The 22,933-nt window shown below is 35.6% G+C and overlaps 1 protein-coding gene across 1 annotated transcript; it reads right to left on the reverse strand.

The window, feature by feature from the left end:
• Positions 1 to 11,979: 11,979 nt before the first annotated feature.
• LOC103680349 (olfactory receptor 56-like) lies at positions 11,980 to 12,992 on the reverse strand. Its single transcript, XM_008709887.2, has one exon. The coding sequence runs from the start codon at positions 12,990 to 12,992 to the stop codon at positions 12,054 to 12,056; it is 939 nt and encodes a 312-aa protein (XP_008708109.2). The 3' UTR covers positions 11,980 to 12,053.
• Positions 12,993 to 22,933: the final 9,941 nt, after the last annotated feature.

Consider the following 22,933-nt stretch of genomic DNA (forward strand, 5'->3'; position numbering starts at 1 on the left):
ATAATATTTTTTAATGTTATGCTAGTCACCATACAGTATATCCTTAGTTTTTGATGTAATGTTCCATGATTCATTATTTACATATAAAACCCAGTGCACCATGCAATATGTACCCTCCTTAATACCCATCACCAGCCTATCACAATCCCCCACCCCCCTCCCCTCTAAAGCCCTCAGTTTGCTTCCCAGAATCCATAGTCTTTCATGGTTCATTCCCCCTTCTGTTTACCCCCCCTTCATTCTTCCCTTCCTTCTCCTACCACTCTTCGTACTTCTTATGCTCCATAAATGAGTGAAACCATATGATAATTGTCTTTCTCTGCTTGACTTATTTCACTTAGCATTATCTCCTCCAATGCCATCCATGTTGCTGCAAATGTTGGATAATCGTTCTTTTTGATGGCTGAGTAATATTCCATTGTATACATGTATTTTTAGGAAAGAATGTAACAAGAGTAAAAGAAGGGCACTATAAATAATGAAGGAGATAAAAGTATAGCAACTGCTTGCTAGACATGTTTCCAAAGGCAAGGGAAACAAAAGGAAAAAATGAACTATTGGGAATTCATCAGGATAAAATGTTTTTGCACTGCAAGGGAAACAGTCAACAAAACTAAAAGGCAACCTATAGAATGGGAGAAGATATTTTCAAATGTCTTATGAGCTGGAACAAGATCTAACCTTTATTATTATATAGTGTCCCTCTTATCCTCTTGATTATATATATATATATTTGGTAATTATCAATTATTAATATATAAAATATATTTATAAATATAAATATATAATTGGAATATTACTCAGCCGTCAAAAAAGAATAAAATCTTGTCATTTGCAAGGATGTGGGTAGAACTAGAGGGTATTATGCTAAGTGAAATAAGTCAGTGAAAGACAAAACCATATGATTTCACTCACATGTGGAAGTTAAGAAAGAAAACAGATGAACATAGAGTAAGGGAAGGAAAAATAAAATAAGAGGAAAACAGAGAGGGAGGCAAACCATAAGAAACTCATAACTATAGGAAACAAACAGGGTTGCTCGAGGGGAGGTGGGTAGGTGATTATGGAACTGAGTGATGGGCATTAAGGAGGGCACTTGAAGTAATGAGCACTGAGTGTTGTATGCAACTGATGAACCATTGAATTCTACTTCTGAAACTAATAATACCACATGTGTTAATTAAATTGAATTTAAATACAAATAAAAAAATAAATGAACTCTCAAGAAGCTAAAATACATGGGAGGAAACAATTTATCTTCTTAACTGAAAGAAGCCCAGCTGTAAAAGGTACATGTTGTATGAATCCAACTTTAAGACATTCCAGAAAAGGCAAAACTATGAAGACAATAAAAGTTCAGCAGTTGCTAAGAGTCTGAGTGATGGAGATAAGCATTGATAGGTAGGGCACAGGAGATTTTAAGGCAGTTAAACTATGCCATATGTTACTGAAATTATAGCTAAATGTCACTAAACATTTGTTGAAACCCATGAGAATACACAATAGAAAGAGTGAATCCTGAAAACTATGGACTCTAGTTAATAATAATGCATCATTATTAAGTCATTGGTTTAACACTGGTACCATACTAGTGCATAATATTAATAATAGGAAAGACTGGGGATTAGGTAAAAACAAAACAAAACAAAAAACCAATACTTACATAAAATCACTATTCTACTTTATGTTTATATGAGTTTGCTTCAGATACCTCATATAGGTTGAACTTGTCTTTTGTGATAGATTTCTTTCATTTAGAATGATGTCCTCAAGTTTCATCCATGTAGAATGTGATTCAATTTTCTTGTTAAGGCTGAATAATGTATCATTGTATGTATATAACACATTTTCTTTACCCATTCATCTTTTGATGAACACTTGGATTGTTTCCATCTCTTGGCTATTGTGAATAATGCTGCAATGAACATGGGTGTGTAAATATCTCTTCCAAATCCTGCTTTGCCCTATTTTGGACATGTACCCAGAAGTGGGATTTTGGGATCATATGTCAGATTGTTTATATTTTTTAAATTGAAGTTTAGTTGACATATAAAATTAGTTTTGGTTGTGCAATATAGTGATTCAATAATTACATACATTATCAAATGCTCACAACAATAAATATTATTGACTATATTGACCATATTACTTACTATGCTGTATTTTCCATCTCTGTAACTTCTTTATTTTATAACTGGAAGTTTGTACCTTTTAATCTCCTTCACCAATTTCACCCATCCTCAACCCCACTCTTCTTTAGCAGCCACCAGAATGTTTTTGAGGAATCCCCATACTATTTTCCATAAGAGCTGCACCATTTTACCTTTCCTCCAACAGTGTACAAGAGATTCAATTGAAGTAAACTTATTATTTTTTTTCAATTGTTTGTTTTTGTTTTTATCCATTCAGCCACATTGTCTTTTGATTGAGTTTGGCCCCACTTATATTTAAAGAAAAGTAAGTACTTACTCTTGACCTTTTATAGGTTGTTTCCTGGCTACTTTTCTGTCCTATTTTCCCCTTCTTATTGACTTTGTGGTTTGATAGTTGTGTGTGTGTGTGCGCACACACACGTGTGTGTGTGTGTGTGTGTGTGTGTGTGTGTGTGTGTGTGGTGGAGTGCTTTGACTTTTCAATGTTTGTTTTTATGTATCTACTGTACTTTTTTTTTTTTTGGCCTGGTTGGTTACCGTGGGTTTTGTACTGAATATTTTATAGTTATAGCAATCTACTTTAAGCTGGTAAGAACTTAACTTCAGTCACATTCAGATACTCTACAATTCAATCACCTCCACACTTTTTATAATTGATGTCAAATTTTACTTCTTTTGGGGCACCTGGGTGGCACAATCGTTAAGCATCTGCCTTTGGCTCAGGGCGTGATCCTGGCATTATGGGATCGAGCCCCACCATCAGGTTCCTCCGCTATGAGCCTGCTTCTTCCTCTCCCACTCTCCCTGCTTGTGTTCCCTCTCTCACTGGCTCTCTCTATCTCTGTCAAATAAATACATAAAATCTTTTTTAAAAAAATTTACTTATTTTATAGTAGGTTTCCATTAACAAATTTCTGTTATTATAATTATTCTTGTCTTCTATTGTATATACTAGTGTTAAAAGTATTCATGTGCTGCTATTATAGTATTTGAATAGTCTTTGTTTCTTTTTAGCAATGGCATTTATACTTTCATATGATTGGTGTCTATGTGTTTCAACTTTTAAGAACTATCTTTAGCACTCCTTGTAAGACAAGTCTAGCAGTGACCAATTCCTTCAGTTTTTGTTTGTCTGGGAAAATCTATCTCTTCTTCATTCTTCAAGGACTGTTCTTCTAGGTAACATATTCTTGTTGGCACATTTTTCTTGCAATAATTTGAATATATTACCCCATTTTCTCCACACCTGCAAGATTTCTGCTGAGATAGCCACTGATACTATTGGGGGAGGGAGCTCCCTGGTATGTGACAAGTTTCTTTTATCTTTCTGATTTCAAAATTCTCTCTTTGACTTTTGAAAATTTAAGTAAAGTATGTCTACATGTATATTTTATTGAGGATATCCAAATTGGAGTTTAATGAACTTCTTGGTTGTGTTGATTAATGGCTTTCATCAAATTTGAGAAGTGTTTGACTATTATTATTTTTTTCAAATATTCTTTCTGCCTCTTTCTCTCTCCTTTCCTAGGACTTTTATTATATCAGTACACTTGATGTCACCCTACAGGTCTCTGTTTATTTTTCTTTAGTTTTTTATCTTTTTGTTCACAGAATGGACAGAATCTTCAAGTGTGTTCACTCTTCTTCCTAATCAACTACAATTGATCCCCTCTAGTAAATTTTTCATTTATTGTACTTTAGTCTGTAGAATTTTTTATTCTGTTTGTTTGTTTTTATTTATTGTTTATTTATTTATTTACCCTTATCTCTTTGCTGATATTTTCTCTTTGGTCAGATATCATTCTCATACTGTTATGTAGTTTTTGGTACGTGACGCCCTTTAGTTCTTTGAACATATTTAGGATAGCTTATTAAAGTTATATTTGTCTAGTAAGTCCAAAAGGAGGACTTTCTCAGAGATAGTTCTGTAGACTTTTTTCCCCCTGTGAAAGGTTCATACCTCCTTATTTCTTTCCATAATTAATAATTTTAGTTGAAATCTGGACATTTTAAAAACAGTGTGGTATAGTTGGACATCATATCTTTCCCTGTCCCTAAGGTTTGTTGTTGCAGTTGTTATTGTCATTTGTTTTAGTGACTTTTTTCAATTAATTTTGTAAAGTCGGTTTTCTTTGTCATATGTGGCCAATGATGTCTCCGCTCAGTGAGATCATTGGTCAGCTAAGGTTTTATAGGGTTTTCTTTAAGTGTCTGCAACTAATAAGTCTCCCAGTCCTTGTCATGGGCCTCAGTTTGCATTTTGGAACATGCTTTTAGCATTTAGTCAGGGAGTGTACAAATTCACATCAGTCTTCACTTCCTGCTTGTATTGAGTCTCAGTATTAGCTAAGGGCCTTCGTATGTCATTCCTCAGCAAGAACACAGCTCTGGGAATGTGCATAGCCTTGTAAATGCACAATATTTTCATAATTCCCAGGAATATGTTAGAGATTTTCAAAATATGCTCTGGATATCTCATTTCCCATGTTTTCTTTTTAGCCATTTTGGATAGCCAACCCCCCCTGCCACTATTATATATACTTTTTTAAGAAAGCCATGATGTTAACAATTGCATTTGCTTTTTTTCCCTCAAATGCCCTGAGGCTTATTTGTACTGGATGAGTGCTGTGTCAGATAAACAAACAAACAAACCCAAGGCAAGCATGCTAGTGAGGTCTTCTAGGAAATCAACAAACCAATTCAATAATGAGAATTATCTGGAGATAGGAATTTGAAGGAAATCCAACTTTGTCTTGGCCCTCCAGTGGCTGTTCAGTTCCTGTTTTGCACCATCATTGAGGGTATTGGTCTTCAAGGAGAAGGGAGGATAGGGACAGACAGATTAAAAATCCCCAATCTTCACTAATTTTACTGAGATTCAGTCTTTTTTATTGAACAGATGGTCTCCAGATTGCTGAAAGCACTTCTTTAATTTCCAGAATTCTGAAAAAGTCAATTCTGGAAAATTTATCAATGTTTGTATTGCTTTTATGTAAGTAACATTTATTTTCAGGAGTTCTCACTCTGCCATTTTTGTTAACATTATGTTACCTTCATTTTTGGGATGTTTTTGCTGCATTTATTATTCTAGGTTGGCAAGTTTTTCTTTATGTAATCTGAAGATATCTGTCCATTACCTGCTGGTTTGCATTGTTTTTGATGTCTCCTGCAATTCTTATTCCTTTGTTTCTATACATAATATGTTTTCTTCTCTCTCAGTATTTTAAGATTGTCTTTTTACCACTTATTTTAAGCGATTTTGTTATGATGTCCCTTACAGTTTTCTTCATCTTTCCCCCTGATGCTTGGTGTTATCTGAGCCTCATGGGTATGTAGGTTCAGTTTTTACCAAATGTTTTGTTTAAATGTATTGTTAAGGGGTACCTGGGTGGTTCAGTTAGTTAAGTGTCTACCTTCAGCTCAGGCAGTGATCTCAGGGTATGGGGATTGAGCTCAGTGGGGAGTCTGCTTCTCCCTCTCCCTCTGCCCCTGCCCCCAGCTCATGCTCATGCTCTCTCTCTTTCTCAAATAAATACTTTAAAAATAAATGTATTGCTTAATACTGTTTTCAAAACTATCAGCAGCTCCTTGTTTCCTTTTGCTTTTTTTTTTTTGTCTTTTTTGATAATACATGAGGTATTGGCATCAGGGTGATTATATTATTAAAGACAAAACTATGTTGTTTTCCCTCTGGAGATGGGTGGTCTCTGTGGTTAGAGTTTTAACAGAGGCTAGACAAAAGGTGGGTCTCAGAACACTGCTGGCCAGAAACAATTAGGCAACATTATGTTCCTGTGCTTGTGTGTGTGGGGGGGGGAGGGGAGTACTTGTGGGGTTGGAGGAAGAAGAAGGATAAAAGAAACACAATAATTTAAACTTTAAAATTTTCCATTGAGGTATCTTCAGAAGTGAATTTCAGAAGAACATTTATTTCATAGAAGACATAATGCATCTCTTTTAAGGCACGGATACAGACAGTGATATGCTGGTAAATTAGCTCTCAAAAAAAAATCCTAAATTGAACAAACAAAAGTCCTGACTGGAAGTGTTTGTCAGTGCTCATGGTTCAAATATTTCTACCATGGCCAATCTTAAACTACTAATGGCACCAACTTCCAGAATTTTTGAAATTTAACACTTGGGGCTCTTGATTCAGTATGAACCAGCTCCAGAATACTGGTAGTGGACTATATGGCATAAGCCATGAACTTTAAGGAAAACAAACCAACTATAACCTATAACTCAGTGAGAATTTCACCAATACCTGACAGTCAAGAATCATTCAGACAACAAAAGAATTAAGAGGAAACATTTATTGAGTAAGATGTCAAATAAAAGAAAATATGAGTTCTACAGCCTATTTTTGAGTGGTTCCTCTACTTTGAGAAATTGGAGGCTATCTTGGGGATGGTGGTGGATGAAACTATGGCAGGGAAGGAAGTTCCGTTTGTATGAAGGTGATTAGGACTGTGTTTTCAGTGACAAAAACAACTTGGATAGAAGATGAGTAGAAGTGAGGGGATGCCTGGGTGGCTCAGTCATTAAGCATCTGCCTTCAGCCCAGGGCGTTCTGGGATCGAGTCCCACATCAGGCTTCTCTGCTGGGAGCTTGCTTTTTCCTCTCCCACTCCCCCTGCTTGTGTCCCCTCTCTCGCTGGCTGTCTCTCTCTCTCTCTCTCTCTCTCTCTCTGTCAAATAAATAAATAAAAAATCTTAAAAAAAAAAAAGATGAGTAGAAGTGAGGAAACAAAGAAGTCCTTAGAGAATAGTTCAGGAAAATGAAGCCTGCATTGACTAGTTTACTTTCCAGTTTTATGTCTCAGCCATAATTGATTTTACCTGGAAACTCATGGAATGGAAAAAAAGAAAAAGAAAAAGTCTGTGTTTATGGGAAGGAAAGCCAGCCTGTGTTTTTGTAAATCCTTGCAAAACTTTTTATTTTGTTAATATAAACTTTTCACTTCTGACTCTATTAGCAATATTCAAATATGTGCAACATTTTGAATGTGTGGAAAATTCCATTTTATTTATTGTTACTAAGTAGCTGCTTGGTTTGGTGAACATAGAAATCTAGGATTAAAAGCCTGGCTCACCCTAAGAACATGATAACATAGTTTTGATCTTAGTGAGAATGGTCCAGATATGACACAGGAATGTCAAGTACTCTTAAATTCCAACGAGGATGGACTCAACAGACAGAGACTACAGAAGACTGGATATACCAGTCTACACTTGGGTTCATACTTGGTGGGTGATTGAGTGTGCAGAAGCATCAGTATGGTGACAAATTGGTGACTGTGTCACTGTAACTCAAAAAATTCCAGGGGTACCTGTGTGGCTCAGTGGCTTGATTTTGGCTCATGATCTCAGGGTTGTAGGATCTAGCCCCACATTGGGCTCTGCACTGGAGTTGGAGGCTGCTTAAGATTCTCTCTCTCCCTCTTCCCCTCCCACTCTCCCACTGTGTACATATTCTCTCTCTCACAAATATATATATATATATATATATATATATATATATATGTTCACAAATATATATATATACATATATACATATATACATATATACATATGTACATATATGTATTTCTAAGAAGTTCCAGTGTCAAATCTTCAGAAGAAAGTCATCTAGTGTTACATAAAATAAGAGGAAACATATCTGGACAGGTCTGGCTGTACAATGCTTGGAAGCAATGAAGAAGTTAGAAAGATTCATTCAATTGACTAGATATGTTGTTTGTATAATGCCAAATATCGACATAATTGGAATCATTCAGCTTGTAGTGCCATATATATGCAGCATTAGAAAATTAGTTCTTAGAATTTATATTGCTTAGTGAGAATGAAGGTATGGTAGGACATAAAAGCTTTCTGGAGGTAAGGAATCTCATTTCAGTTCTGAGATTCCAGTGAAAGGGTAAATTTCTTGGACTGTTTGTCTATATCCCTAACTATTAATATGGGGATGGATTAATTTTAGGCATGAAAAAAATCATTTTCTAATCACTTAATGACAGATAATAAAATTTTTAAAATGATAAAGAGCTCCCAAATGTAACCACTTCGTTATTTTCCTTAGAGTGAGAAATATAAAATACTCAATTATATTATTTCATAAAGTGTATTAAAATATAAAATTTTATTCAATGAACATACATTTAAAAATATTCTGTTTGCAGGGCTCCTGGGTGGCTCAGTCAGTTAAGCATCTGCCTTCAGTTCAGGTCATGATCTCAGGGTCCTGGGATGGAGCCACAAACTGGGCTTTCTGCTCAGCGTGGAGTCTGATTCTCCCTCTGTTCTCTCCCTTTCTTTCTCTCTGTCTCAAATAAATAAATAAAATCTTTAAAAATAATAAAATAAAAAGAAATAAAATAAAAATAAAAATGTTCTGTTTGCTAACTTTAAAACAAAAAAGAGAGATCTAGGGTGGGGATGGAAAAATGGCAAAAAGATTTGGAGAAAACAATGGAAAAGATAATGAAAAGGACTATAAATAGCAAAGAATTCAGAAAGGTCTTTATGAAAGGTATACTGAAAGTCACAGGAGACCTGAAATGGATGAGTAATCATGATAAAGACAAAGATATTGAGAGATAGATAAAAAGAGAGAGGAAGAAATATAAGGGAGGGACAGAAGAAGAGAGGACATAGGTGAGGATAAGGGGTTATTCAGAGACTGTATAATGCATATTCCTGCTTTCTTCGACTTTGGGCTTCACATAGGTTTTCTTACTTTGAAATTGAAGAAGCCATATAGCCACTGATTCTAACTCTTCAAATTATTTTAGCTGTAAATACTCAAGAATCTTCATTGCAATAATGTTAAAACTACATAGAGACCAGGATTTTCACAACTCTACACTAGATATTTGCACAGCATTTTTTTTAAAGACTGAGGTGGGCTTATTACAGTCTGACTTTAGATATTTGTGCGTAAGCTGGCTGGTCCCACATGGGAGAAAAGGGACAAATCTCACAGGCCAAAGGGGAATAATCAGGATGAAAATATTTATAGAGTCTTCATATCCTATAGGAATAACAATGGGAGCCCAAACCAAGGCAATCAAGTTGCTGTAATCAGACCATAAAAAATACGGCAAAACTATCTGTTGGATGGGTGGTGGCTAAAGTATAATAAAATGGTTAAAGAAGTGGCATCTAACTCATTCATGAGAAGAAAAAAAAATCAAGTAAAGGAACTGAAACTGTGAGGTTAGAATAATTAGAATTTAGGAATAATTTACTGTACTTAGTGATGAGATGCTGTTTGATAGTGAGAATGCAGTTTATCTAATTGCTCATTTCAAATGAAGAGGCCAATATGGGGCCAGTGGCAATTTCAGTCATCTACCAAAAGTATTTTTTGTTTTAGTGAGGCTTAAGTTTATATTAAAGAATGTTATGACTTTCCCCACCGAAGAAATTCCAGTCTAGGAAGAAAAAACATTTGTTTCCCCATTCTGCCTTACCCCACTCTGTCACAAGTCTTTACTTAGTCTTATATTTTGTCTTTTGAAGTGTCTCATTTCATTTCTTTTCAGAACTTTAGGGAATGTGGTTGTGCTAGATAACTTTATGTTCTCTTTTTAGGCATTTCTAGTGAAAGATTTCCAATTATATAAGAAAGAAGTGGTTTCTGCCATGTGGCTTTGTTCTCCATGAGGAGAGATTTTGACAAGGCAATGGACTTTTTATGGGCTTCCTTGTCTTTTTCCTAACTGCTGAGTTCAGTTGATTATGCTTTGCATTTACCAGAACTCTGTTGACAAGTAGTGTGGCATCTGCAACAGAGAGTAAATGAATGAGAACTTTACATGAAGATTTTCTCTTTCCAACCTTTCTCATTTATCTTAAAAAGAATCAATGCATTAAAACCCCATTTTATTCCTGCATGGAAGAAGAGGGTAGTTATACAGCTTTGTGCGAAACCACCAGACCCTTAAAGTAAATAAGAACTATGGATCTCACTTCCTCTTTTAGCTCAAGTCCCATCCAAGTGGATTCCTATTCCTTCATATTCCTATTCCTTCATTCCTATCTGCCATAATCATTGTTGGGATGGGACAAAGTACTTTAGGTAGTTAATGAGACATAATAGGTATTTTCAATAAAACATAAGGCTTTTCCCAAAATGTGTGCCACTTCACTGGAGCAAACTGAAGCACAATGGCTCTTTGAGTAGATTTTTAACCTTCTGGGTAGGACATTTATAAACCCTGCCTCTATTGTTTTATTTAGTGTAATAGATGCTTATATTGGAAACAAAACTGAAGTGCAAGGTATTCCACTTTACTGTTAGAAATAGAAATCCTCAAACCTGACAGCTAATACCTGAGTAAATGGTTATGAGCTAAAGCACACATCCTTGTGTATGTCAGTTTAATCATTACAAGACTATCTCTGGTTTAGGGGTGCCTGACTGGCTCAGTAGTGTGGAGCATGTGACTCCTGATATCAGGGTTGTAATCTGTCACCCCACATTGGGTGTAGAGATTACTTTAAAAATCTTAAAAATAAATATTTCTGGTGTATACTTCTCCCTCGATTGGCCTACATTTCAATTGGTACATATATTTCTTCCTTGCCCAAATAATTTATATTAATAACTTATATGAATATCCTAAAATTTTGCTACTTATTCATTTTGTAGATCAAAACATTTCTTTCATATAATCCTCAACATATTTCAGATTTAAAAATAAATAATTGTTATTTTTCCCCATAGATTTAGGGATGACATATGGATATGCTTTCTAATTTTCAGATTTATTTATTTATTTATTTATTTATTTATTTATTTATTTATTATTTTGCCAGGTACATTTCTTATTCCTCACTCTGCTTTTTAGATGTTAGATAACTGTGTCTAAATAATTTTATATTGTGCTACTTTAGTCACTGAACCAGGACAATTAAAATATGATGCATGTACTAGTAAATTATTAAATCCATTAGGTTCAATTGCAGTCCATTTTTGTTCTTACTGTCAGATGTTAGGATAGGGATACTTCCAAATTTATAGATTCAGCTATGTTCACTCTATTTCCTCTTTGTTAAAATGTGAATATTTATTCCTTTGACATTACATGGCAGAAAGTCACTAAATGTAAAAAACAACAAAAGATAAAATTCATTCCAGTAATATAAGCCTGAATATAACTATTTCCATCATCTATTATAATTATATATTCTTAAAAATAAAGAGTTGAAACTAAACAAACAAACAAAAAAGTCTGATCTTAATGTAGATTCTTTTTGATAATTGGAACAAATTCATAAATATTTGAAATTTAATGTAGAAGAAAAATAGTAAAAACAGAGTAATTTATTGGCTTTTTGTTTAGGTCTATAATCTAGACTCTTCATTTAAAAAATTAGAAACCAAGAATTCCATTTTGTTCTTATCTTCACTTATGGATCTTTGGAAGATGGAACATCCACAGACTTTCTGTGGTGATTAGCCTCTTTCAAGGACTGAAATTGATATACTTTCCCTTTGTAGTTGAAAATAATTATAATTAATTCAGTTCTTTTTCTTGGTGAAACTTCATCATCATTACCATCACTACCTCCACCATTTTAAGTACCAGCACTCCAACTACACCATCATCACATTTACTACCACCATCATCACCACCATCACCATCAATTATCATCAACCCTGGAGTGCCTACCTCCTGAAGGTTCACAATATGAGAGTGTTTCTAAAAGAAACATGAAGAATATAAGCATTTTTCATCAGATTATTTGTATATATGGACTGAATTCATAGAGGTAGTGGCCCCATTGCAATTTTAAGCATGGAAAGACCAGAACTGAGACCTGAACATCTAAGTAGGACTGATTTAGACTGAAATAGAGATAGAGAGTAATTGACATTCCTTTTATGATTGCAGTCTAATTTGAGGTTAGGCAGCGTCCCAACACATTTTTCAGAGCTCCCAGCACCTCCTTGTTCCTCAGAATATATATGAGGGGGTTCATCATGGGGGTGAGGATGGCACCAAGCATAAAGAGAACCTGGTCCAGCTTGGGACTGTGGTAAGAAGTAGGCCTCATGTAGACCAGCATGGCTGGACCAAAGTACAGGCTCACCACAGTCAGGTGGGAGGAACAGGTGGCCAGGGCTTTATTTCTGCCCTCCAGGGAGTTCATGCGGAGCACAGCAAGGAAGATGAGAGCATAAGAGGACAGGATAAAGGACAAAGGAATGAGGAGCACTACAATGCTTGTCATCACTACAGTCTTCTCATAAGCAGAGATGTCCTCACAGGCCAATTTTAGGATGGCCATGACCTCACAGAGGAAATGGGAAATCTCTCTAGAGCCACAGATGGGGAAATGCATAGCATATGCTGTGTGCATAAGTGATATAAGGGCACCTCCAGCCCAGGAAATGGTAGCCATCTGCAGACATACTTTCTGACTCATGATTAGGGTGTATCTCAGAGGATTGCAAATGGCCACATACCGGTCAAAGGCCATGAGGGTGATGAGGATACACTCAGCAATTCCTAGAGTCAGGAAGAAAAATATCTGAGTTCCACAAGCCACCTGTGATATATTTCTCTTTCCTGAGAAGAAATCAGTTGCCATCTTGGGTACAGTGCTAGAGATTAATGTCAGGTCCATGACAGCCAGTTGGCTGAGCAGAAAGTACATGGGTGTGTGGAGGTGATAATCCACCCAGATCAGGAGTATAAGGAAGAAATTTGTGGTTAGAGCCACAGTGTAGATCAGAAGGATGGCAGAGACAAGGACGTTGATATGTTTTATGCCAGGGAAGAGGCCCAAGAGGATAAAATCCATATTTGAAGACTCATTTCTTTTATCCATCTCTCTGTCTTGTCAGAAGTAATCAATCCTAGGAACAAGCCAGATTTTGAGAAATCACAAAGATTTATTGGATTCGGTTACCCAAGCTCTTTCCTTTATTACCCTTACCAGCATCAGCAGGCTGTGATATTTCTGCAAATGACAACATTTTAGCCAATTTCATGGCTACGTAGGCTATCTCATGTCCCCACCTATTCTCTTTACTTACAGAACAAATCTCTACCATGTGGGACAGTTAATGTCTAGATTGCATCTATTAGTGGTAGCTCAGAGCTAATACTACCACCTCCCCTCCTTTCTATGTCATTGCTCAGAGACCCCATTCCCTTCCCCCTTCTTGTGTTCTCTCACTGCCCTACTTGAACCTTGGATAAGTATATGATATATATTTCATCCTCACTCAATCATACATTTTCCCACAGACTGTGCTAACTCTTAGCAAGACAAAGATGAATAAAATATAATTTCTGATGATAAAGGCTTTTAACCTTATTGAAGAACATGACCAGGGACAGGACACATGAAAAAATAAGAAAGATGTTATAATGGAAGAAAATACTAATCTATGACAAATCAGGAAAGAATATCCAATGGAAAAAAGACAGTCTCTTCAGTAAATGGTGCTGGGAAAATTGGACAACCACATACAGAAGAATGAAACTAGACCATTCTCTTACACCATACACAAAGATACACTCCAAATGGATGAAAGACCTCAATGTGACACAGGAATCCATCAAAATCCTAGAAGAAGACATAGGCAATAACCTCTTTGACATCAGTCACAGCAACTGCTTGCAAGACACGTCTCTAAAGGCAAGAGAAACAGAAGCAAAACTGAACTTTTGGGACTTCATCAAGAAAAAAAAGTCTTCTTCACAGCAAAGGAAATAGTCAACAAAACTAAGAAGCAATCCATGGAATGGGGGAAGATATTTGCAAATGACATTGCAATGGGGGAAGATATTTGCAAATGACATTACAGATAAAGGGCTGGTATCCAAGATCCATAAAGAACTTCTCAACCTCCACACCCAAAACACAAATAATCCAGTCAAGAAATGGGCAGAAGGCATGAACAGACACTTCTCCAAAGAAGACATACACATGGCTAACAGACACATGAAAAAATGCTCAACATCACTAGCCATCAGGGAAATACAAATCAAAATCTCAATGAGATACCACCTTACACCAGTTAGAATGGCTAAAATTAACAAGACAGGAAACAACAAGTGTTGGCGAGGATGTGGAGAAAGGGGAACCCTCTTACACTGTTGGTGGGAATGCAAGCTTGTACAGCCACTCTGGAAAACAGTATGGAGTTTCCTCAATAGGTTAAAAATAGAACTACCCTTCCAGCCAACAATTGCCCTACTAGGTATATACCCCAAATTTACAGATATTGAAAAGAAGAGGCATAGGCACCCCAATGTTCATATAAGCAATGTCCCCAATAGCCAAGTGGTGGAAGGAGCCAAGATACCCTTCGACAGACAAATGGATAAAGAAGATGTGTTTCATACACACAATGGAATATTACTCAGCCATCAGAAGGGATGAATACCCACCATTTGCATCATCATGGATGGAACTGGAGGGGATTATGCTAAGTGAAATAATTCAAATGAAGAAAGACAGTTATCATACAGTGTCACTCCTAAGTGGAACATAAGGAATAGCACAGAGGATCATAGGAGAAGGGAGGGAAAACTGAATGGGAAGAAATGAGTGAGGCAGACAAACCATGAGAGACTCTGGACTCTGGGAAACAAACTGAGGGTTACAGAAGGGAGGGGGCTGGGGAGATTGGGTAGCCAGGTGATGGGTATTAAGGAGGGCACATGTAATGAGCACTGGGTGTTATAAACAACCAATGAATCACTGAACACTACATCAAAAACAAAGGATGTACTGTATATTGTCTAACTGAACATAATCAAAAATGTTCATGATAAAACAAAAAGAGAAGAAAAGAAAAGTAATTCATATTTCCCACAAAAAATAGTGGAAAATGTAGATGATACACTATACAATGGAGATGGAGAGTATTCTTCAATTTTAATATCTAGAGGAATTGCATGATGAAAGTCTAACCTCACATAGCTGTAAAAAAACAAAAACAACAACTAAAACTAAACCTGAGGCATCAACTCTGTAGGCATTTAGAAAGGAAAAGTGTGACAGAGATTGCCTAGCCCAGAAGAGTAATGTGGCTTGTCCATGTTCATACTATTAGTGAATATTGAAGAGAAATGACTAAATGTCACATCCCAGCATTTTTTCCAATTACAGTTCACCTTCAGATCCTTATTAAATATATTCATATTAGCGTTCCCATTAAATAAAGCCTTGTGTTGTTCTCTGCTTTATTAGGATAATGCTAGTTGCTTTAATAGGTAATCTTCAAAATCGCAGTGGATCAAGATAAAAGAACTGTATTTTTTTGTCAGAGAAAGTAAAAAATAGACTGCTGAGAGGCAGATGGCTCTCTTTTGAGTGACATTTCAAGTTCCTAAGCTCCTGACATCTTTTTGCTCACCATCTTCAACACTGACTTCTAAGGTCATTGTTTTCATCTGTATCAAGCAGGAAGCAGGCAGGATGTGGATATGTTAGTGGGCCACCCTGAAAGTGTTTCATTGGCCTTCCCCTAACAAATTTGAGTCCAGTCACATAGCAATAGGTACTGCAGGGGAGGCTGGGAAGTATATTTAGCTCAGTGAAAAGGGGAAAATAGGAAATAGATTTGGTAAACTATCCTGTCACATTTAAATTACTTTGCACAAAGCCTCTAAGTTGGTTCACAGTGGGGCTACTCTTTTGCATTCCTTTAACACTTTACTTGAACACGTGGTGGTACTATAAGTATTTTTTTAATTAAACATACGTGCTACTCAAGACAGCAGTTCCTCATTCCTCTTCCATGAATATGATTCTTGGCCCTTTCAAAATAGAAGTGATCTTTCTTTGGAGACCATATTAGTTATCTACCGCCGTGTAATAATTATCTCAAGATAGAACAGCAAACATTTATTACCTCACAGCTCTTCCCATAAGGAATCTGAGTGAAGCTTGGCTGGGTGCCTCTGCCTGAAGATTTCCAACAAGACTGTGATCAAACTGCTGACTGGTGCTACAGTTTCATGGATTTTCTACTGGGAGAGGATCTACTTCCACTTTCACTCAGGTTTTGTCAGCAGCACTCAGTTCAGTCCTCCTGGGCTGTTGGACTGAAGCCTTCAATTTCTTGCTGGCTGTTGACTGGGAGCTTCCTTCACTTCCTTTATTTTCCATGGGGTATCTCATAGCAAGTAGCTAGCTTCCTTCAAGAAAGAGGGGAGGAAGAGGAAAGGATAGAGGTGGAGAGTCACAACAAGATGGAAGTCAGTCTTTTTGTAACATAATATCAGACATAATAAGTGATAAGAATCAGCTCTTGCTCTAGGGGAGAATACACAAGGTCATGAATGCTGGTGGGCAAGGATCATTGGGGCCAGATGTTTGCCTATCACAAAGATTTTCCAAGTTCATTGTATTTCTGTCAAAACTTTGAATTTTAGAGTTAGAAGGTACTTTAGAAAAATCTACTTTACTCTTATCCCCAGTTATTTTTATCTCCCTGTTATTTTAAGGATGAAGAAATTACAGTTTAGAAAAGTTAAATGGTTAATCTCAGATCATTCAGGTAGTTAGCAATGAAGAAACTGTACCCAGGTCCACTATTCTTTGGATTTTCTTGACTACAAGCTGAACTTTACTATAAATTATTTCTTGAGTTATTTTCAACTCCTTCACAATAATTCTTTTACTTATAGAACCCTCAGAGAACAACCAAACATGCTCTAAATCATGTAGAATTTGCTGTCATGAATAAGGACTGTGACTGAATGCTTAGAAAACCATCCATATAATCAATTTTAACTTTTAAATTAGTAGCTTGTTATAGTTTATATGTGGATATTGATCATGTAGACCATACCTTGAATATGAATGTACTTCAATTTTATTTATTTATAAATTTCATATGTGCATAAAACTTTAAAATATCTACCCCTTTAAATGATGCCCACATGCAGCCATTAAGTCTTGAAGATTTGTAAATATATGTGTCATTATTTCCCTTTTTTTCCCATGTCTTGATATATTGTTTTGATAACTATCCTATTTATAACTGTCAGGCAAATGAATCATTTCTGCTAGGCTCCAACGTGAAATGACCAGCACAGGCAGATTAGAAGATTTGGTCATTGCGTTTGCATTTTATGTTAGATTCTGTTACTTGATTTACACCTGAGTTAGTGGCCTGCTCTGCAACTTTTCTTTTTCCAGGTCTTACCCCTTGTATTGCCACATGTGTAGACTCAGACCCTCACTTTCCACAGCTCTCAGGCAAGAACAAAGTAGTAAATAGGTCTATTACTCAGAGAAGAATGTGATAACCTTTAGAGTCTCTGGTGTGTTCTTGTGACAGTGAATTTTTTTGGATGATGATGTGACAGGGAACATTCATTCTGAGTCTGCCCCATTTCCAGCATTGTGTAGTTGGTATATTACTTTCTTTTTTATCCTGTAAGGGCTTGGTGCCCTCTTGCTCTGATACTCTGTCCCTTATTAAACCTCTTCCAGCAAGGAATATGGTAAATGCATGCCCTGTGATCTAACAGGCTATCCTCTATGAGGAGGAACTGAGCTCGACAGGAAATAAAGTCAAGACACAGATATCTGACGAAGTCATTGTTGACCTGAGAGAAGCAAAGTGTGGAAACATTCTTGGTACCCATCCAAACACAGAGCAAAATCAGCATGTCTTTGTCCTGTCTCTCTTCACTCATCTGTTTATTCTTCTTTGTCCATGCACTCATTGACTTCAATTTTATACAGCAAATAAAGTCACAGGTTTAGTTTCCACAAAACATCTCTATCTTCCTTTCTCTCATTTAAAAATTTAATCTTCCACTCACCATGCCAGTCTACTTTTTTTTTCTTAGTTAGCCATAAATTCTGTTATATCTTTTTTCTGTACTTCCCTAAAGGGACCACCCCTCAAATCCTTTTGCATTCAGTCTCTCCCCTTTCACTGGAAAATGAAAACCTAATTTCCCCAATGGTTGCCAAAAGGAGAGGAAGATATATTTGTACAGAAATTTTTTTAGTGGCATCCAAGGAGATGAATTTTGCTATTTCTGGATTATGGACAAACAATATTGGATAGAGCATTTCTTTCCTTTACAAAACATTACAATCCACATACAGAAACCCACAATTCACAGATACTTCTGAGGGGCTTTATTTTTTTTATAACTAAGTATCTAAGTTTTATCACTTCTAGGGGAAAAGCCCTTTTATCACTTTCAACTTAATTCATCACTAGGAAAAGGAAGGCATGTTTTGCTTCATATCTCTGGTTTAAAGGGAATCATTTTACCAGGCAAATGAACATAATATAAACACATCTTAAACAATCCAAACCTTTGGATTTGTTTCTGAAATAAATAAATAAATAAATAAATAAATAAATAATATTTTATATTTATATATTATATATATATAATCTTTGGATTTGTTTCTGAAATATATATATATTATATTTTATATTTATATATTATATATATATATAATCTTAGTCAAAAGGATATTTATTTTAGTCAAAAGGATAAGCTTTTGACATCACTGAAATGAAACTGTTTATGACATATGTTAAATATAATCAAGGTAAATGTTATGCCATAAAGGAAACAATTTTCACTTTTTTTCTCTTACCTTAGTTTTCTAGTTGAATCTATGAATAAGTTAAAACCTATGTATTTCTTTGCTTTTGTCCATTTTCTTTACTAATCCGTTCAAGTGGACAGAACTGACAGTTTTTGTTGCCATCGATACAGGAAAATCCAGAAATTTTTAAGTGGGTTTTTATGCTTAAAAAGTTCTCCCTTGTTTTAGATTTCAACCAGGTAGTGGGAGTGCTCCTTTCTGTTCAGTTTTCTGCAATGACAAGAATCATCACCCGCTATTTCTATGTTTCCTTTTCCCAAAGGGCTCAGTGAAAGCAGATTCAAAACCCTCCCTGGGTCCCTGTAGATCTTTCTATTATCCTGACTTCCCATTCTGGGCTCTGCCCTAAGTTAGTTGTGTATAGAAACTGTGATGGGTGTATTACTGAGATTTACATGGTTTTGCTTCAAGATTGAAACAGCAAATCTTATTTATACTGGAATTTAGAGTTGACAAAAAATGATTTCACTTATTTTATGTCACATAATTCTCAAAGCACAATGTGAGATGAAGACTTTATGCATTCTTATCTCAACAATTGGCCAGTGAAAATGGTATTTTAAGATCATACAGTTACTCAGATTCAGGGTTGTGACCCACTCCCTCTTCTCCAGAAGGCATCAGTTTTACCCTTCTAAGACCTATTGGTGGATTTGTGCCATTTCCAAAATAACCAGTAGCAAAATGAAAATTCCTATGTGCCTTTCACCTACCTTTCCTAAACTCCAGGAGATAGAATAAATGGAAAAATATTAGTTTCTTAAAAGATAGTTCATTTACCAAAGGGGAAAAAAAAAGATAGTTGATTTACTTCACCAGATTCATGTTGGAGTGATGTGTGTGTGTGTGTGTGTGTGTGTGTGTGTGTGTGAATGAACGTGCACATATGTGCAAGTATAAACATTATCAGGGTACATATAGTTGACTTTGTAAATATTTTCAGTTAGAAGCACATTCAGATGGGTACTAGGTTAACACTAATTCCCATTCAAAAAAAAAATCAAGGGATTAGTGATAACCCTGAAAACCTAGTGGTGAGTTAACCAGGCATTGTAATTTTTATTTTAAATTTTGCTGGCATTAATGAAATTTTAAATTTTGCTGGCATGAATGAAAATATGACACATATGGATAGTTTAAGGAATGCATATTCTTCTACTTGGAGGAAATGATTTAGTTCCAATCCTTAACAATCAATCATATCACTTAGGTTTGTCTTTAGTTTTGACTGAGTTGATCTATCAATTTCAGCTGTCCTCTGCATACACCCCATTCTATTTGTTTTGGATAAAATCACACTAATAATAATAACTAACATTCATGGAGGGTTTTCTAAGTTCTTGACACTCTGCTAAGGTCTCTCTGTATGTTACCTCATTAAATGCTCATAATCTTCACAAGAGCAGCTTGACATCAATAATGGTCATCAAAACTTTTTCTATCACTTTGAAAGATTTAAACAGATGTGTGCATGATAAAATCCAAAAGCAGCTTCTCTGATGTCTACTATACAATGACCAATGACTGCTCATTTGTTACTGCCTTTTGGAAGCATGGGTGCATTTTAAGTTCATTCTGTGCAATGATTGTTGAAACCCTGTCCATATATGAGATAAAAATATATACTTTATGAATATTAATGTGATAGATATATTCACATACTCCTAGGGACAGTGCCTTGATGTCTTATTCTCTAAAGGAACATTAGGGAATAAGTACAAGGTTGAAGGCATGGACTATAGGACATGGTTTAGAGTTATATCTAACGACAGGGTTAGAACATCTCCAGAATAAACATGTTTTCCAAATTTTACTTAACTGGCCTCTGGAGCTCTGGAGTTGGCTTTATTGAAACAGTTTTTTGAAGAAATGCAACCATGTTTCCGTTTACTCTGTCCTCTTCCACTGCTATTCTGAACCTTCCCAAGGGAAATGGGTCTATTTTCAAGTGTACTCATAATTTGTACTCTCTGCCCATTGAGCAAATTCTCAGAATATGTAATTAGATTTATTTTTATTATTTTTAGGTTTTTACTTAAATTCTGGTTAGTTAACATACAGTGTAATATGAGTTTCATGTGTAAAATACAGTGATTCAACACTTCCAAACATCACCAAGTGCTCATCACAAGAATTGCACTCCTTAATCCCCCTCACCAATTTGATAACCCACCCCAAACTGCACTGTTATAAATACCAGCTTGTTCTCTATAGTTGACAGCCACTTTCTTGGTTTGCCTCCCTCCCTTTTTTCACCTTTGTTCACTTGTTTTCTTTCTGAAATTCCATATATGAGTGAAATAAAATAGTATATGTCATTCTCTGACTTGTTTCACTTAGCATAAAACTCTCTAGCTCCATCCATGTCATTGCTAATGGAAAGAGTTCATTCTTTTTCGTGGCTGAATAATATTCCATTACATATATTTATAAAAATAAAAGTTATATATATAAAAGTTACACACACACACACACACGCACACATGCACACACACACACACACACACACACACACACTTTTATATTTATTGAAGAGACTGTGTTTTCTCCATTGGATATTTTTTTCTGCTTTGTCCAAGATTAGTTGACCATAGAGTTGAGACTCTATTTCTGGGTTCTCTATTCTGTTCCATTGATCTATGTGTCTATTTTTGTGACAGAACCTTACTGTCTTGATGACTACAGCCTTGGTTTTCTTTTTCAAAATACTTTGGCTCTTCAGGACTTTTGTGGTTTCATACAAATGTTAGTATTGTTTGTTCTAGCTCTGTGAAAATTGCTAGTGGTATTTTGATAGGGATTGCATTAAATGTGTAGATCACATTGCACAGTATAGACATTTTAATGATATCTGTTCTTCTGATCCCTAAGCATGGAATGTTTTTCAATCCTTCTGTGTCGTCTTCAATTATTTAAACAAGTGTTCTATAATTTTCACAGTACAGATCTTTTACCTCTTTGTTTAGATTTGTTCCAAAGTATCTTATGGGTTTTGGTGGACTTGTAAATGGGATTGATCCCTTGATTTCTCTTTTTGCTGCTTCATTGTTGGTGTAGAGAAAGACAACAGATTTCTTTACATCAATTTTGTATCCTTTGATTTTCCTGAATTTGTGTATAGGTTTTAGCAATTTATCGTGGAGTCTTTTGGGTTTTCTACATAGTGTAGAAAATAGTGCAAATAGTGAAAGTCTGCAAATAGTGAAAGTCTGACTTCTTCCTTGCCATTTCAGATGTTTTTTTATTTCTTTTTTGTTTGATTGGACTTCCAGTACTATGTTAAATAGCAGTCGTGAGAGTGGACACTGCTGCCTTGTTTCTGATTCTACAGGAAAAGCTCTCAGTTTTTCCCCATTGAGGATGATATTAGCTGTGTGTCTTTTGTATGTAGCCATTATTTCTGGAGGTATGTTTCTTCTATCTCTACTTTGTTGAAGATTTTTGTCAAAAATGGATGTTGCACTTTGTCAAATGATTTTTCTGTACATATGGAACAGATCATATGATTCTTATCCTCTCTTTCATTAATGTGGTGTCATGTTGAATAATTTATGAATATTGAACCAGCCTTGCAGCCCAGGAATAAATCCACTTGATCTTGGTGAGTGATTCCTTTAATGTACTGTTGGATTTGGTTTGCTAGTATTTTGTTAAGAATTTTTGCATCCATGTTTATTGGGATATTGGCCTATAAATCTTTTTTTTAATGGAGTTTTTGTCTAGTTTTGGAATCAGAGTAATGCTGGCCTCATAGAATGAGTTTGAAAGTTTTCCTTCCATTTCTATGTTTTGGAATAGTTTGAGAATCATAGTTATTAACTCTTATTTAATAGTTTGGTAGAATGCACCTGTGAAGCCATGCAGCCCTGGACTTTTGTTTGTTGGGAGATTTTTGATGACCGTTTCAATTTCTTTCCTGGTTTTTGGTCTGTACATGTTTTCTATGTCTTCCTGTTTTCAGTCATGATAGTTTATATGATTCTAGGAATTTATTCCCTTATTCCAGAATGTCTGATTTTTTTGGCATGTATCTATTCATAATATTCTTTTATAATTGTTTGTATTTCTGTAGTGATGGTTATTATTTCTCCTCTCTCATTTGTTACTTTATTTATTTGGTTACACACTTTTATTTTTCATAAGTCTGGCTGGATATTTTTCAATTT

This window comes from Ursus maritimus, unplaced genomic scaffold, assembly GCF_017311325.1.
Source record: "Ursus maritimus isolate PB19 unplaced genomic scaffold, ASM1731132v1 scaffold_5, whole genome shotgun sequence".
Taxonomy (NCBI): domain Eukaryota; kingdom Metazoa; phylum Chordata; class Mammalia; order Carnivora; family Ursidae; genus Ursus; species Ursus maritimus.

Coding starts and splice junctions, on each gene's coding strand:
- LOC103680349 (XM_008709887.2), bottom strand. CDS start 12,992: ATGGATAAAAGAAATGAGTCTTCAAATATGGATTTTATCCTCTTGGGC.